Source organism: Charadrius vociferus, unplaced genomic scaffold, assembly GCF_000708025.1.
Source record: "Charadrius vociferus isolate BGI_N301 unplaced genomic scaffold, ASM70802v2 scaffold261, whole genome shotgun sequence".
In the NCBI taxonomy this organism is placed as follows: domain Eukaryota; kingdom Metazoa; phylum Chordata; class Aves; order Charadriiformes; family Charadriidae; genus Charadrius; species Charadrius vociferus.
The window spans coordinates 4,067,814-4,086,270 of record NW_009646856.1 but is presented as its reverse complement, the minus strand read 5'-3'; the positions used below and the strand labels follow the sequence as shown (position 1 = coordinate 4,086,270).

Sequence of the window (18,457 nt, the reverse complement as noted above, 5' to 3'; positions counted from 1 at the left end):
AATGTAAGGCTTTGTGTAGGGGACTTTGTGGGGTTTATTTTAAGAATTTGAAAACATAGTTGTGCAACCATAAAAATAAATCTAAGGCATACCTCTAATACAGTATTTGTACTCAATAGATAAATGATTACAGTAACACACAAAGCAGGGGCTACAAAATGGGCATATCACCAGAACATTTCCTGCACTGAAGTTTGCAGAGGCTATGCCCATATGTAGGTTATACTGATTGCGTAAAGACAAAATGGAAATTAAGTTGGCAAGTGATAATCAGAAGGTTCACAGAACCACTAAACTAATCACTTCTATGCATTTAATCATAATAAATTTAATTTTATGTCACAAACCCTTCCCCTGATTGAACTCACTGGAATTCTTGAATAAACTGATGCACTATTGTGTTGTCAGGAAAGAAGAAATCCTTACTTACTGTACATATATCGTTCTAGAATCCAAAACCGTCAGGACCGGGGCATCTACATGAGATGGTGGCAGCTGTGCTGTAAACAAGGTGACCTGGGAACTGTTTGTACAGCCAGCAAGCGTGCATGCAGTGAGCAGAAACTGGTGTGGCGTGAAAACTGCTAAATCTAGGGCAAAAAAGGAATATGAATTTACTTTTTATATTAATTTTACCTTGGTTTTCTGTAAGTTTAAGAGGACAGTGAATTCAGAAAATCTAGAGGAAGAGGAACACGTATCTCTTAAGTGTTTTGGATTTGTCCCAGAGGAGTGAATATGTGCTAGTTGTTTAATAGCAAATAACTGCAAATTTTGACTACTAATAGGTCTACAAAGCACGCTTTGGTTGAGATGACCCCATTGTACAGTACATTTACACTAGAATGTACACCACCCAAACAAAACAAAGATGTTAGCCTCTTAGGTCCTACGTACTATATCAATTTGCTACAGTGGCAAATGAACACCTTTAAGATGATTAAATCAAATCAAATTAATGGAAAAACAAGTACAGGTTCATTAACACAGCCAGCTTATATTTTTTTTTAAATGTGCTGTGTGATACACGAATGTTAAGCATCAATACATACAACAATTCACTCCGTGCAGGTTTCACTATAAGCACGAACACAAAGGAAGCTCATTGTTGCCACCACTCACACTGGTTTGTTCTCTCTTTGCCTGTTTGTCTTCAGCTGCACGAACGTTAAACATTTGTAAAATACATTTCAGTAAAGACAACCTGTCTAATGCTATAGCAAAACAACTGTTAAATGGTTATTTATTATGAAGCTATCTTGAGTTTCAATTACTGCAGAAAATGGTGAATAAAATGTAGCATCTTTGCTGAATAAATATTCTAAAAGATCTTTAGGTTCATATATTCTTTGCTACACTAATAGAGGAATGTTTGTCAGAAAAATTATAGTAGGAAATTAATGCAGACATAATTTTCTAATCTTTTTTCATTTTTTTATTGAAATACAAATCACAGATTTTAATGAGCAAATCCGTTAAGAAGGAATTTACAATTGAGGTTTTGGCAACAGTATAAGGTATACAAGTAAAATGCATATGTTATAGATACACGTTTTTAGTATGCCAGGAAAGTTCTGGGTTTTTGCAAGACGTAACAAACGCTAGTGTTTTCAGAACCAAATAGCATCAAGCTATCATTTTGTACAAAAAAATTTGTGAGCAAAAATTTAAAAATTGCAATGGCAATTGCAACTGGATGACAAAGACATCTCTAAAGCAGAAATGTTGCAGACCCAACTTTTTTCTCATTAGTTTTCCCTTTATATAATGTCTCCAGTCCCTGCTGCGATGGAATTCCTTCTGATTTACTCTACTCTGTGTGAGGAGAGAATGAACTCATGCATTTTTATTGAAAATGTAGTATCGCTCAGTGGTATTGTTCTATAGAGGACATGGCAAAGTGTGAGTTAAAAAAAAAAAGCCGTAACTAAAAAAAAAAAAAAATAATCATCAAGTGAATGCCTGTAACACAGTGACATGTTTAATCAACATAATGGGGCTGATTCTACCAGGGTTAAGCAGTGCTTATGTGGGTGAGAGGGGGAAAACACACTCCAGAGCAGGTGCTCAAGCTGGCTCAGCAAGCAGAGAAAGTAAACTCCACATACTGCACCACTTGCCCTCATTAGTGTACACCTTCCTGGATCCCTTGTCCCTTGGAGCTGCCATCAGAGAAGCCACAAAAAGTACAGCTGGAGATGGAAGTCTGGGAGAAGTGGAACCATTTGTCCATGGTGGATCACTATTTTCCTTGTACACAGATTTGAGATGGGGGTTGGGGAGGTGTATTTTTCCCTCCTTTAAGGAAAATTCCTCAAAGAGCTGCCTTTTTTTTTTTTTAATGTCATTTGTACTGAAACCCTGATTTGATGCACACTGTAGCTGATGAGACCACTTGCATGCATAAGACTTTCTGGAAATACCTAGTTAAATTTGAAGAGGGAGGACCTTCCTCAAAGATGAAGAGAATGGAAGATGGAAGAATGTTTTGTTTCCCTTCGTGAAAAAAACAAGTGACTATAAGTTACTATGTGTGTCTCAGTGCCTGGAATGAAAAAAGCAAAAGGACAAGACAGGGAAACAGGCAAAGTTTAAAAGAACAGGAATAACAAGGAAGGGAACATAGGACATATGAGCAGGAAGATCCTTTCGGATCAACTGATAAGCATACTGAGCAGGGAGGGAAGGAGAGCAGAGGTTAAAAAAGAAAGAGTAGAAAGATAAAATATAGGAAAAAGCAACATGTCACTAGGATCAAAGGAAAACTTTATTCCTCATCTTGATTTAATAATGCCAATATATTTTGACTAATAAATACCAAATAGAAAGTTTCAATGAAATCTGAAAGATTTTGGTGGCATAATGGCTAAAAAGAAAAGTTAGCAGGAGCAGAAGAAGAAAATACTGAAATTAGAGATTTATGAATGTCACTCAAAGCATGAGCTTTGCAGTCAAAGAGAATGTCTCCATAGACTCCATGAAGGTTTGGATGAGTGCAGAAATATAGCGTAGGTAGTATTTCTAAAAGCATAGAACTAGAAAATGACAAACTGAACAATAAAAACCATATTGCATCATAATTGATGCAATTATTTGCCACAATCCAATTTGGCAGATATTTTCCTATTTAAAGTTCAAAGTGTTTCATAATGGATCGATGGATTCAAACAACTACAGACACAAACATGAATCTGAATGAGGCGGGAGGAGGTTCTTAAAACTACAAAGCTACTGTTTGTCAAGGTCCTCTAGCAACAACGCTTTGTTTTCCATTTGCTTGATTGCATGATTTGCATAAGATCAAATGTAGGCAATTGTGGACATGAAAAACAGATCGCTCTGAAACACATTAGAAATGGATCCACAAGCATTATCCAGATATGCATTACAAGAAAACGCATCCCAGTGCATGGAAAACTCAGCGATTAATGTCAAACAAACTATAATTTACAATATAAGGCATGAATTATATGTTATTTTACAATTGATTTCATGCTGTTGCTGGAAGAATTTCATTGATCTCATTTTACAAAATGAACCCAATAAGCAGACAATTATTTTCTTTTAAACTCACAGCAAAAAAACTGATATTTTTTTCTTACACATTTGCTTGATCAGGTTATATTCCTGTGTGTCCCACAATTCCAGTCCCCTGTGTTACTTTAAAGTAATATCAAATGTTTCTTATTGCAATTTTCTAATAACTAATCTCTTAAATCATTTATTTCTTACCAAAACAAAGCTAAACTTAAAAATTATAGAGATTTACTAGAAAAACCTAAATTCAGGATTTGGTCTTGTACTTGTTTCTGGATTCAGAAGTGCAAAGAGCACCAAAGGGCAGAGAAAAAAAGAGACTTTCTTGGGGTACAGAATTCTCTGAAATCATTCCATTAAGGTAGCAGGTAGCCAGAAAAACAATTCTGCATTTTTCATGTCAAAAACAGAACAAAAGAAGAAAACTAAAATAAACCCCACATAACTGTTTTAAAACCATTACTTACTTTCCCCCGCAAAAAAAGGCGGGGGGAGGAGGGAAAGGATCAACCTGTCTTTTCATCTCTTTGACCTCAGAGGCAATACAAACTAAATTATTTTCTAACTCATACATCAGCAAGAGAATTGCTAACTATAGTGGCTATCATTTAAATCAACATTTGCATACCATTACATTTTTTATAAATGTGGTATATGCGGAACTTCCCACACTAACCAAGGCAACTATCTTAACTATCATGGTAAATCTAACATGGTTTCTAACCAGTTTCTAATAGCCACCAGCATAAATCCTGATCGCACAATCAATGCATGAGACAGAAAGAATAAAGAATGACCCTGTTTGCATGGTCAATAAGAACACTCACTTTGCTTTGATCAGATTTAATGGGTAGTCATTGAAAGATAATATGCAGCACTATAGTGCTACTTTTAGGATGGAATTTGAGAGATGTTACTAAGATAGAGAAGAAAAAACTTAGTAGAGTGAAAAAAAACACAACCATGAAAATAGAGATTTAAGAACTTGACTCAAAACATGGACTTTACCATCAAGATACCAGTGTGCATCACAGTTCAAAAATAACCCTGTAGTAATGTCTAAAATGCTTTAATTTTTCTGTAACATGCAGCATTCTGTATTCAGGTTTACAACAAGAAAGTCACATACCCTTCTTCCTCCCCTCTTCCACTCCCCCTGGTTTCATGCAGCTATTGTAAGGACCAGAAATGGCAATGTCCTGTCCCGGTGAGCACTCAGCTGAAATGTGACTTGCGTAAGGAACCCCACATAGTTTCTCTCAGGAAAATAATTGAGACAATAGCTATCCCATTGCTATATTCAAAGGAAAATAATACAGCAGCACTGTAGCAAGGGATTGTTAGCAGCACAACAAAGAAAACCTGCTGAGACAGTATGAAGATGAAAAACTTCCAAAGAATTCCAATCACCATGTTGTTTATGTAGGTAGACTGTAGACTACTTCAGCCCATTACTCACATCCTTATTCTGTTCTCTCATCTTCTTTCTCACAGTTTGTTAAATTAACTCACAGTAACTTAATATTTAATTAGAAGGTAAACTCTCTGGGATCATAAATCTGCATCACCAAATACAATGAGGTCCCAATATGATTTTTATGCACTACCAAAAAAAAAATCCAATTCATAAAGTAGGTACTGATATTGTATTATCAAGGTTGCTCCATTAGATATCATTAGCAGTCTTTCCCTTCCACCATTTCTAAAAGCAAGCAACAACTCATATATAACTTTTCACACAGCATATCCTGCTTTCTGTATTTATAAAGCACCAATCACTTAATTATATTGATGCTTGAAGAACCATCACTAATGTACAACCTTCTCTGGTAAGGTGGTATACTAACGCTGCATCTATTTCACAGATTTCCTATAAACCTATAGCTGTACTCACCACTCCCTTGAAAATATTTCAGGGAAAACAGGACATCGCGAATTACACTATTTGACTAAATCAGGCAGCTCAGTCGAGCCAAAGAAAACAGTGTGTGCATGTAGCTAATTGTATAACCTAGCAATGAATGGCCTTTCACATGTGGAACTAGGGCATTCATTGAAGAAAAAAGCTGTCTTCCAAGATAGCAGCAACTTCTGCTGGATGTTAATTAATAACTAAGAATTTTCCAGAGTGGGAATTAAAAGAATTTTGTGAAACCACTAAAAACAAGGCAAGAAATATATAGAGAGAGAAGTAAACTCAGGGTCACAAATAATTATATTCAGGAACACCATAAGCTGCTCTGCTCTCCAACCAGCAAAGATTTTGACACAACGACATATGGACTAAACAACTTTGCTTCTAGCTGGCCAACAAATTCTGATGATTTTAAGAAGTTACATGTTTAGCCGTAAATACTGCTGGTTTTCCAAATTACTCATAAAGGAGTAGATCCGCATTCCATTTGAGGTTTACATGCTTCAGAAGAGTTCAGGAAAGGTACAACTTCCAGGCCTCCTTTGAGGAACTAAAAAGCATAGCACGAAACCATGTATGATATGGGAGCACCAAAACCACAACAGTTGTGTTGGACTGTGTAAAAAAAAGTAAAAAAGTCATATTTAAGAAGAGAAACCCTTTGGCACAAATGTGAAACAAAAGGAACTTTAATCATTTCCGTTATTAAATGCATCTGATAGAACTGCAGTTCCACTTTTGGAAAAGTGGTATCTTCAAAGTACTTAAATGCTTTCAAATGTAATTATGTTTTAACAGCAAAGATTATAAAGTTTATTTGTTTTCACATTTAGTAACAATGCTTCTTGGTTACGCTCTTATAACACTTAACTCTTGTAAGGAAAACTTTTCTGCCACTTATTATCCCAAACCCGTGTACTTCTCTGAGCACAAACTCATCCCTCAAATGTTATGTTTCATCCTGGCCAATTCACAAGGCCACATTAGCCTCCATTCCTGATTATTGTGTTTCTTTTTTTGGGTAAAGCTATTAGCTTTAACCTTCCCCTAGCAAGATATATGGTTTTTTAATTAAATATGCATATTATTCCTTTTCCCTGTAAAAGTTGGACCACCAGCATTCCAGTCTTATTTTAAATCCATGTCCCTGAGATAGCTACTGTGGGTACATTCTCCAGACTGTTCTCACCCTCCAGTTAGGACACACTAGCTTGAAATCCTAAAGGTGCTCAGCTGAAGAAAACTCAAAACATGTGGAGTGTCACATAGCACATTACTTAGAAAAAGTTGAAGGGAAACGTCAGAGAAGGACATTTAAACTTTTCTTTTAATCCTTTTCCTCCAATTAATCTACCTGATTCCTTGTGCGACTGTAAATACATCATATGGCATCGACCACAGAAGAATCACAGTACCTATGTGAAGCTCCTTGGAACACTCCCTCCCCAAACATCCCTAAAATGTTCCCCTAGCCCATCATCATTAGCCACCATCAGAAAAATATAGAGGCATTGAGTTATTTTTTAGACTTCTTTTGCTGTCAAAACGACACATAGCTGGTCAGCACAAATGTTCAGCATCAAATGAACCTAATGAACTTCAAAGTTACATCTTTGCTTACTAGAATTAAAACCATGCATTTTCTCCCTAGTTTATTTCAATTAGAACAGCTGGACAAATAAGGTGAGTTTGAAGGTCAGAGGGGGAGAAAACAGAAAAAGGACAGAACACATTAATTTTTACCAGGCACATGAAGAGAAGTAATTGTGGTCATACCAATCTCTCATTTCTTTGCACAACATATGGCCTGATGCAGCCCTATTTTAAGATTTAAATGAAAATTTCCATTCATGAATACTTCCAATCTAGTCACTGTATTTCTATCAGTTTAAATAGAGGGGAGCTGCTGGTATACATCATAAGAACCATGATCTCTCAGTCAATGTCAAGCCTGAAAAAGTGAAAAAGAAAAAAAAAAAAAGTGTTTTGAACATTTTACCTCTGTATTACTTCAGCTTTATGTTCACAACTGGAAAATATATTTGCACTAGGCAACTATGTTACAAATTTGAATCTCAGATACCTGCTGCTATAAAACTGGAAGTACTCTGGATTCACATTAGCATGACCAAGAAACCCTTGGCTCACTAACAGAAGTACATCCTGTATTCCCAAGTCATTCCGATCTTGCTTCAGTGGGAGAAACAAAATTCAGACACACCTTACATTTGGTGCTGAGTTAATCGTATCAGGTCAAGAGAAGTGCCTGACTGCCACTTTTACAACCCACTGAAGAACGCATAGAAATGTGCAGCTGTGGTAAGAGAAGCCAGTAAGATGTTAAGTTATATCAGAATATATGGTAAGTAATATAGAAACTATTACCATACATTTTATATAAATCAATAGTGCAGTCTGATCTAGAATAGCATATATTACAGACTGCAGAAATAAAGTCTGTCTGGCAAACAGCAGTGAAAAAGCACAGGCTTACAAACACTCTCTTAGGAAGAGAGGCTGAAAAAACAACTTGAGGAACGGAAACAAAGAAGAGGGCACACCATACAGGTATATAAGATAGTAAGTGCTACACAGAAAAGCAATTAGGACCCTGTGTTCCCATGAAATCCCTTTCAACAATACAGGAGGGAAAAAGGACATCCAATAAATTTAGAAAGTGGAACTTTCAGAAAAACTCACCGGACCCAAAATCATGGAACACCTACTGCTGACAAGAAGATTCAGGTTTATCAAATTCTGGGGAAGAGACACTAAATATCAACATCATGTTTTTAAAATTATTTTTATAAGCAACACTGTAATTTGTAAACCTGTGAAACAGTCCTGTGAGATTTCAATACTTCTCTCTCTGTATCTGAAACTACTTAGAATTTTGCAACACCGTTTTATTTTATTTTTTAATTTTTCCTGCCTAAGAAAAGAAAGAGAGGGATGGGAGGAAGGAAATTAATTTAAAAATATATATTTTCTTTGATAACAAGTAAACAATTTTCCTGGTATATTTTTACTTATTAAAATTGAATAAGCACTAAAAGTCCAAAATACCATTTTAACCTCAAAATAATTGTTTTGATCAACAAAATATTTAAAAAAAAATCATCAAGCAAGCAGAAACTTGAGAGCACACACTCAGACTAAAAATTGGAATCTAAACAAGAAAAATATGACAATGGCTGTTTGAACTGGTATCAACTTGAGGTTACAGATTAGTGGTTTATAGGTTATGACCTTTATTTACCTATATTTGCATTTTACATCCATTATGGGTAACTTGTTCCACCATTTTGTATAGTACCAGGCATGCAAGATGATTAGAGAACAACTCCCACCAGCCAGGCAAGGCATCACGTGATTTAAGAGTTTCTGTAGAATAGATACTATCACCTTCCCAGGACCAGTACAGCTCTGTATATCTGAATTATAGTCAGAGAATAAAGGGTTTTGCTAAAACATTACTGTAGTGCTGGAATAAGGATAGTGGGAGGACTCAGTTTCTGAGCACTATTCCTAAACAAGACAATTTATAGGAAGTTAAATCTGCTGCAAGACTACAAAAGCTGAGCTAGTTTTCATCTGGCCACAGAATTAGCAGCATAGTAAAATATATTGTACTTCTACCTGCTCTCCCCTGTACTTACGAGAACAATCAGCCGCAGCTGTTGAGTCATTAATATGGTCAACATGTGGCTAGGGAAAATTATTGGGATTTCTTCCCCCCCCCCTTTTTTTTTTAAAGTTTACTTGCTTCATATTTATTTTCAAAACACATACACCAAAAAAAACAAAATTCTGAAAAGCCCGAAGTTCTTTTCAACTTGACACGTTGCACTACCCAGTTATGTCATGTAGTGTCAGTAATGTCATCAGATAACATAACTGCCACAATCTGATGCGATGCATTAAACTGGGATTACCAGAATAAATCATGTTTGTGGGTACACAGATCACAGGTGGTGCAGTCAGCTGCTCTGTATTATGGCGTATCTATAGGATGTGCAGATTAGGATATAATGTTCAGAGGGTTGTTCTCGTTTGTGAAGTGCTTTGCAACCATAACTCAATAGTAAGGAGCCACCAAACAGTTATAATGGCATAAACCATCATCAGGGAAAAATACAAATCGATCAGTGCCAGCGATATAAAAGAAGGAGCATCCATCTGTCCCCAGTCTCATAAATTCACTGGTTGTTGCAGGCTTTTTCTCTATCCCACATGTACTTTATTAATAACAGTAACTATCATAAATAATAATAATGCAGAGTAGTTTATTTCAAGATGAATGATCTTCTTATTATCTGTTGATCCTCTCCCTTATTTCTTACATTCTGTCTATATTCCTCCTGTAAATGGGGGGGAGCGCTAGTTTAATTTATTGTTCGAAGTTTATGCCCTTTAATTGGCAACAGTGTGCTATGCCAAGAAAGTTGCCTATGTAGGCTCCCTGAAATATCTGCATACCTTAACTGGCATGTTAAGCTTGTACAAAGGAGGCATAGAATTTACTTTCCACTGCATGTTATAAATAAGTAATAAGAACAGATTAGAATTATGCATTTACGCCTACTAGTGAGAGTGAGATGCATAATTCACAAGTGGCAAACCCTTAAGAGGCTTTCATATTTCACCCCAACCCACTCCCCCCTCCAATCTCATGTATGTAGAACATAGTATACTTTTCAGTCCTACTGCTCTACAATTATTTTTTTTTTTCCAGCTAGACTATTTAGATTTTATAATCACTACTTTTTTTCCTTGCAGAAAAGCAACAGACACTATATGTTAGCAGTCACTTTTGGGAATGTATCTGCTTTATGTTACAGTATTGGTGTCATCTTTCTGCATTTTCTTGTGATGCTCAGGGACATGACTGTAAAAGGCAGACGTTAAATGGCAGTGCTTTCAGAAGGTGCCAGAGTAAACTGAAGCCCTCTACCTAACTTACGAAGGGAACGCAGAACTTGCAACGGAAACTTCCTTACAATTTATAGTTAACATGATGTACTGCTCCTCTAGTTGGACCTCCTGGTGGAGTAGACTAATCTCTAAGCCCATTCTTGCCCTCAGCTTCTCTGCTGAAGCCTGTAAAATAACACCTGTTGTGACCACAACTTATATGACAGCACACAAAAGCCACCGATTTTGTAGAGCCTGTGGCTTTGCCCCCACAGCAGGTCTACCTCTAAGAAGCACTGTTACCTGGTGATAAGGTGTAGGAACAGGGAATGATTTTAGTCTAGTTGCTTTAATGTTTTTTGGTTCTCTGGCTGGAGCACTACAGTGTTGATTAATGTACATCCCAAAGAGGCATCACTAGGGACAGGCCCTTTGGTGGAAGAAGTCACCTTGTAATTTCTGTCAACTGTTCTGAACTTAGTGTATTTAGTTCCCTAGATTTTCCTTTGTCCTCTATGCAAATATTTTAAATTATGTTCTGGTGCTAACTACCTCAATCTCTGCCATGCAACTTCTTTTCATAGTTAAGCTAAGATTGGTACCCGTCTTTTTCTGGTAACATTTATTTAATTGTTTATTTACTCTTTTAATTTCTTCAGTGTACCTCACTTTATTTTGAGTTTTCTTTGACTAGCTTTCTATGTAATGTATTCTCTGCCTGTAAACTGAGGAGAAAGACTTCAATTATGCATGCATTTTAATTCCCGGCACAATTTAACAGCTTAAAAATTGTTATGTGACATTGCAGCAATGGTATTAAATCCCAAGAGCCATACCTCAAAAACTGAAAACTTTACTTGAAATGAAACTAATACTTTTACCCTAACTTTTAAGAACAGCTAAAGGTACCCCAATTATTTTGATATGTAGGAGAGGATTCTTGTCCTTGAGCTGATGAAAAGGCTAGCATGCCAGCTCATGAGAACATGTGAACATTCTTGTCAATTGGATTACTGTTGCTTGATCAGAAAACAAATGACTAACGATATTAAAATTAAGTGATCACAAATAGCACCAAAGTTGAAGTCAGTAAGAAATTCAACTTTCAAAAGGAAGCTATTGACATACCATACCAACATAGGTTACTTTCCACTGTTGACAATTTCATTCATTTTCAACATTTCTCACAGAACAGATGGTAGAAATTTTCACCACTTATACATCCTCTGTATGAACTCACTCAGTCTAGCCAATGATCCTAGAAAGGTAAGCAATGAGGACCCAGAAGATTTTAATAAGCCAGATTCTCTAGTCACTCCTGAATAACCTTTTCCACTAAAAGAGGGGATGCAAAGCTATTCACCCACTGTCCTAACAAGAAAACTTTCAACTGTTGGCAGAGCTGTTTTAACTGCCCGTACTATCTATTCAGCACTGACTGACTAATTTATACCAACTAGAAAAAAATTTAAACAGAAATATTATGTCTCCCCAAGATATTTGTATTGAATTTTATATATATATGCACCTCTGTTGATGGAAGCCATGTATACTTACAGAAAGAACATAGAAACTTATTGATTGAATTGATTAAATCACAAATTAGAAATTGCTAAGGATATATTCCCAGAGGCAGAACACAGGCAGTTTATTATCACCAGCGTAAAAATTCACTTTCCCACCCTATCACATGTGCAGACCTTGTGCAGCTCCACTCCTTACCAGAATAATTGAACAGCACCATTCTTAAATTAGAAATCCAGATGCTTATTTACATGTAGGTATAAACATGCTCAGACATGCAAAAAAAGAAATCAAGATATGCATACTGTAAATGTGCCTCTGTAATAAAGGAACACATTCTACGCAAAGCAGCCATCACAGAAACTATAATGATGTTCCTCATCTACCTTCCCATTCATCTTAAGACCGTGAGTCTAAGCCTTACTTAAAGCACACTAATCTGATACTGTTCTTGCATGTTTAGTTTTGTGTTCACCTCAACATTTTTTCCCATGCACTAGTTAATTTCCCAGTAACACCTCACTTTAATGTGTCACTCTACTTACACAATAAAAACCATGGAAAAGAAAGAAAGAAAAAAAGAGAAAACCCCCAGCAGCTTTCAAAGTCCAACTACAATTTATGTAAAATGCTTCAATCAGAAACAGGTTGTCATAAAAATACAATACTTCATGGAAGACTAGTGGAAAGCATGATGGAGTTCAGTACCGACTAAAAGGCTATTAGGCTTTATGTAAACAATTTAGGCAATCAGTGTAGAAACCTAGGTTAGATTTCTGGCTGTGATTCAACATGAAAGGAAGTATCCTAGAATGCCTTTCATGCTTTTTGTGACATGATTTATGCCTTGCGTATGTTCTCACATAAGTTAGGAGGACAGGAAAACAGATTTTGAAAATACAGGAATCCTCCTCCAATCATACAAACCATCAAATATTTTTAAAATGAAACGTACATCCAACTATTTTATGGCCTTGTAACACTCATGCTTGTATTGTTCACCCACAAGACAAGACTTATGAAAGATGTAAAATACTCAGGAAGGTCTGGACTTACAGTAACAGGAAAAAACATTAAATGGTGAAGCATTTTAGAAATCCAAGTTGTAAGGTAGTTGCTTAGATTTATTGACATGACAAGTCTGAAACATGCAAACATCAATGGTTCCCCTTTTCATAAATTTGTCTCGTTATAGCTTTCTGTTTTTTCAATAAATAAAATGCTGAAAATATTTAAGTAATGGTTAATGACTCAACACCCTCGTGGCCACGCATTTAATAAAACCAAGGAAAAGGGGAACCCTGGTTGGGAACCCTCCAGAAGTATTACTGTGGTGTCACCTGCCTGTAGATTGTCACCATTTATTAATATTCCACTAGTATTAAAGGAAAGTTGGGACATATTTGGTATAGAAAGAAGGGTCTGTGTCTAGTGCAAGCCAAACAGGAACAAATATATTGCTCATTCACAATAATTATCACAGCTGATAAACCAAAACAATTTGTAATAGCAGCATGGAAGAAAATATCTATCTTAAGTTAAATATACATCAAGCATTTGGCAGTTCAGGAGACCAAATGGTCCTGACCAAGTAAGGAGAAATATGAGTGTGTTTTCTATGGTATAAGGCAAATCTCAGAGAGGACCTTCATTATGCAGTTTGCAATATCAAGAAGGCTACCCCACTCTCTTTCCAGCTTATTAAGTTAGAGCTAAGTGAGGTATCCATATGAATGGATATCAAGAGATTCAAACAGACGCAGCAGGTTTGGCCTTAGTCCATCTGTGCAAGACATGCCATATCTTCATTTACATGAGTCCAGCACTACCTGAAACTAAGCATAAATCATTTACCAAGCATTTGAAAATGATACTGGCCAAAAAAAAAAAAGAAAAAAAAAAAAAGGTCTCAGGAAAGTGGAGATGCCTTTTTTTATCTATAAACACAGGATTTATAAGTTGGACATAAAACCTTGCACAATTTCTAGCGTTTTCTAAAGCACTGAAGAGAAGTGTGATTGAATGAAATCTTGACTTCAACTATAAGGTCATGCATATGTTTTATCAGCGGAATTAAAACCAGAACAGAACCCACCACTTTGCCTTACTAGTTTCAGGCAAACCACAATTACCAGACATACTGCTGCAAATAAGATCCCACAAAAAGTATTTCAGGGTATGAGCACAATATGACCAAGAAAGCATATTCTAGTTCTTCTAAATCTGAGGAGAACTCTCAATGTTTAATAGTGGTCAATGTTTAACAGTGGTCACCATGTGACAGCTGCTCACAAAGGGAAACTGTATCACTTGATAGAACCCTATATGAAGTTCTCACTAATGAAAGACAAAAGGCAGAGAAACAGATTACACCCTTCAGAAATGACAGAGGAAGGCAGACAAGCTGCACAAGATTGGGCCAGTTTGCCCAAGAGAGGTTCACACAGGCAACTTTACAACAAACTGATCGCAGAAAGCAGGAAAACAAGAATCTAACTGCAGTGGTGATGTCTTGGAGAAGACCTGTAAATCCACATGATGGTACACCATAATAATGATAATAATGTGTGGACAATAAGCTGTGCCATTTGTCAAAAAAAAACCCCAAAACCACAACAAAAAACAACCACAAACAAAAAAAGGTTGTATTTAAATTTTTCAAATTGAGCTCAATGAGTACTTGATTTAAATCTGTCCTCAGTACACACTGTCTTTTGAAGAGATCTCAACATCTTTAAGTCTGCTGATCAATCTAGATATCTGTGAAGGAGAACTAGAAGCCCATACATGTCTAATTCTGACAACTAATTTTGAAGTAAGATCACAGGACAAAATAAACTGGGAGTTTTACATTTTTTAGTGGTTTTAATTCTTGTCGTGGAATTTAGACAAAACTTAAAATCAATGTTTTTCTTCTCCTTGTTTAAAAAACAGAGCACAGAGCCAAAATATTTCCTACACTGCCAGAAGGAAAAGGAGAATAAAAGAACTCTTCCTGTTCTACAGCTATTAGCTCTGGAGAAGCTATTTGCTCCAGTTTGCGTTGGTACATACAGAAGATTGGGACATACCAAGCACTCTCATGTTATAATTTGTGTTGCATTTTAATTTTTAGAAAGCAGTACTCAGGCAACCTGAGAGCTCAGCACTTCCAGCAGGGTTAGCGTGAGTTCTCTCCTGGCTTGCTGTGTTACCCAAATCTGATCAAAGGACAAGGACTCCAGAAGCTTGTCCAGCTGTGGTTTTATAATGACACCATTAGGTTTTACTCTATAATCAAGGTCCCTAAAAGTCTGTGTAGCTTCAGGCTTAATATCTGCGACAAGGTTAACTGAAATCTGCAGCAAGGATAACTACTTTAGCAGATTGTATCAGCATGAAATATTTAAACACTATTTAAAAGGATTTTAAATAAGCAGATTTTATTTAACACTGCACTAATGCACTGCAATAGGAAATGATACAACAGAGCTGCTACAAATAAACATAATGCTTTTACCCTTACCCCACCCTCCCTCCCTTCTAAATTCCCCAGATTTGTATTATTAAGTCCAATGAGTGCACCAGATCTTTCTGTCTGAAGTTTGGTTTTTGCGCCTGCTGAATCTGCATTCTGGGGCTGTGGAATTAATTACGATAGTACCGGTCACTGGCAATGTCAGTGTTGCCAATTCAGGTGTATCAAATGTGCTTTCTCTTATGTCTCCAACTTTTAGAGGAAGGCAGCTTCTCCTGTAACACTGGTGTACTCTGCCCTCTAGTGCTAGGTGCACCAATATGTATTTACTTAAATGCATTCTCAGGCCAGAATAAAGCCTGAAGCAGCAGGCGTTCTTTATATGCCACACTGCAAAACATGTTATTTCCTGTATGCTTTATCAGCTGGATATGTTGCTAAACCAAATATGAGGGGTGGGCATGGAACTGTAGCATGGTATTGCAAGACCCTAAAAGAAGAAAGAGACATTGGGGCATATCTCACTGGGTCCCACATAAAACATTTCAGATAAGCAATTCTAACTGCGAAGGGATGAAGACTAACTTTCCATTGCTCACAATGGTGTTAAAAAAGTCTCTGCTTCACAAAAAAAAATGAGGAATTGTGACATCCCGGTTATAATATACATAAATCTAGCACTAACATCATATTGGATAGCAAACTCCTCTTTCCAAAACACCCTAGTGAAATGACAGACTGGGTTCATTTGGTATTTATATGTATTTCACTGCAACCTGGAAGATGGGCAATAAACTCATATCAGAGGACAACAGAATTTTTCTACTGTTTGTCCTTTAAGGCAAAAGCTGCCTGTCCTCTTTAAGCAGGGCCTAGAACAAAGGAACACAAATCCTTAGGGTTGGAAACTGGTGTTTTTCAAACACAGCTATAACTAAAAACTGTATGAAAAGTAACCATGAGAACTACACCTCAGACCTAGCATAATAAGTGTTTTCTTCTCAGTGATTCAGCTTCTTGCAGTGGTACATCTTACTGCAATTATCCTCTGCGTACAATTCTGTGGATTTTCTTGTTCAAATGTTTCACTTGGCAATTAGTACAATATTGATATTATGATGGATTTTGCTTTTGTTATCATGATCTATCATCTAAAACAAGTAGTAGTAGTAGTCATAAGGATAAAAATGACAAAAACCTGTCAGTTTTTCACTAAAATGTAATAACTGCGTGGCTGTGCATAGTGTGTATTGTAATTGCTATTGGTTTACAGCAACATTTTTAAAAAAATACAGGTACTAATCTGGGGTTCTCCCATTTTTTAAGTTCAGATATGCTAAGCCCTGTTTACAGAGATGTCAAACATCTGCCTCTTCCTCACAGGAAAACAAGGCTCCCATTCTATACTGGTTTTGTAGGATCAGCTTTTCCACACTCAGGTCAAATAATAATTAGAATAAGCCAAAGCTTAGTTCATACTTTTAGCCAAAATTGTGAAGGCAGCTCTTTCTCACCTTTTCCAAGCTCTCCTTAATATTTTGCCAAGGAATCTGGTACAAAGCAGTCTGTCACAGTTTTTTTTAAACTCTTGGGCATGCAATTTAGGATAACTCTATAATCATTTAACTCAGTTGAGGATCTGCCCTTGTAATAGCTGACCGGATCTTTTTCCTGAAAAACTGGAAACACTTCTTTTCGGTTGGCAGGGAAAAATAAGTTTCATACAGCTGAGTCTTAATAAGAATATCTTCCTTTTAAAGATTCATGATGAGAACCATTAGATTCTGCTGGGGAAATTATATGAACACAATTTGTTAACATTGTCAAGTACCTAGTGCTGCAGAAAATGTAGACGTACATCCTCAATGGCAAGCCCAGTGCAAAGATAGATTTATACATTTTGTTTTATAAAGATATCTACAAACTCATTTCCCTTTGTAAACATGTTAGGTAATGAACACCTTTTCTTAGTCCATCAAACGCTCAGCATTTAAAAATAGAGGAATATTTTGCTCTAATCTTTTTTCTAAAGGTTCTTCACAACAATAAGGTTTCCACCAAAACAAAACTTGGCCCTTGGGTCACATCTGATCATTACTGTCTCTGCTTATACTATACCTTTTTGCATTTATTAGACCACCTTTCTGCTGGTGGTATTGGCACCACCAGTTCAGGCCACTGCAGTCAAATACTTTTCAGTATAAAACTCACCCTGTTTTCTCTTTGATCTAAGGCAGGTGGTAAACTTCTGAGACTAATTTAGAGAAAAGAGAAAACAAGAACAAATACCCCACCTAAATTTAAAAATATGAAAAAAGAATCACATTAAGAAATCTCCACATTTCAAAGTAGAAGCTTCAATTTTGCCTGTGAGTGTTTGGATGGGTGAGAGAAGCGTATTTTCCTCTCCACAGGAAAAATCAACTCAAATTTTCCTAAAATCAAAAGCCTTTGTAAGATCAGTGTGTATATGTTAAGAGTTTTGAAGATGACTGTACAAGCTTCTCCATCTCCTCGCAGCTGCTAGTCATCGCTACAGAACAGTAAGGTATGCAGGTTTGGTGAGCAGAAACCTATTGCAATTGCTTTCCTGAGCTGCAGCTGTTGGTCTTGGTTACAGGAGCTTCTACACTCTCACAGAGAGGAACAGGAAGCATGAATACAGGGACATCGCTTCACAGAGCCTAAATTCCACTTGGGATCCTGGACTGTGTATTTGACTCTTGGCTTGTCCCTACCCATTTAGGAGATTAGGCTTTCACTGGATTTCAGGATGTGAAATAGCACCCAGATTGCACGAGGAAGTAGGACCCATCAGGCAAAAGCATAAAGGTCGAAAGCAGAAAAATCACAGACAGACAGTTAACAAAGGTCTTGTGGTACAGGGGCTGGCTTCATTTCAGTGCTTTATTACTCACAACACAGAAGCTGAATTTGTCAATATGGGGAAAATATTTAAAGGCACTAATGGACGATGGATGCCTAATGGGTCCCCCCTTTTCAATGTGGTAAAGTGTGCATTTGCTATACGTGCTTTTAAAGGGTTTCCTTTTTAATTACAGCTCAACCCCTAGAGGAAATAAACACTTGGATTTCCATGAAAATCAATG

At 36.6% G+C, this 18,457-nt stretch overlaps 1 protein-coding gene across 1 annotated transcript in view; it reads right to left on the bottom strand.

The window, feature by feature from the left end:
• USH2A (Usher syndrome 2A (autosomal recessive, mild)) overlaps positions 1-18,457 on the bottom strand; it is a 394,584-nt gene that overhangs the window by 198,183 nt on the left and 177,944 nt on the right. The window contains 1 exon segment of the mRNA XM_009894321.1: positions 431-590. Coding sequence (XP_009892623.1) covers positions 431-590 — 160 coding nt within the window.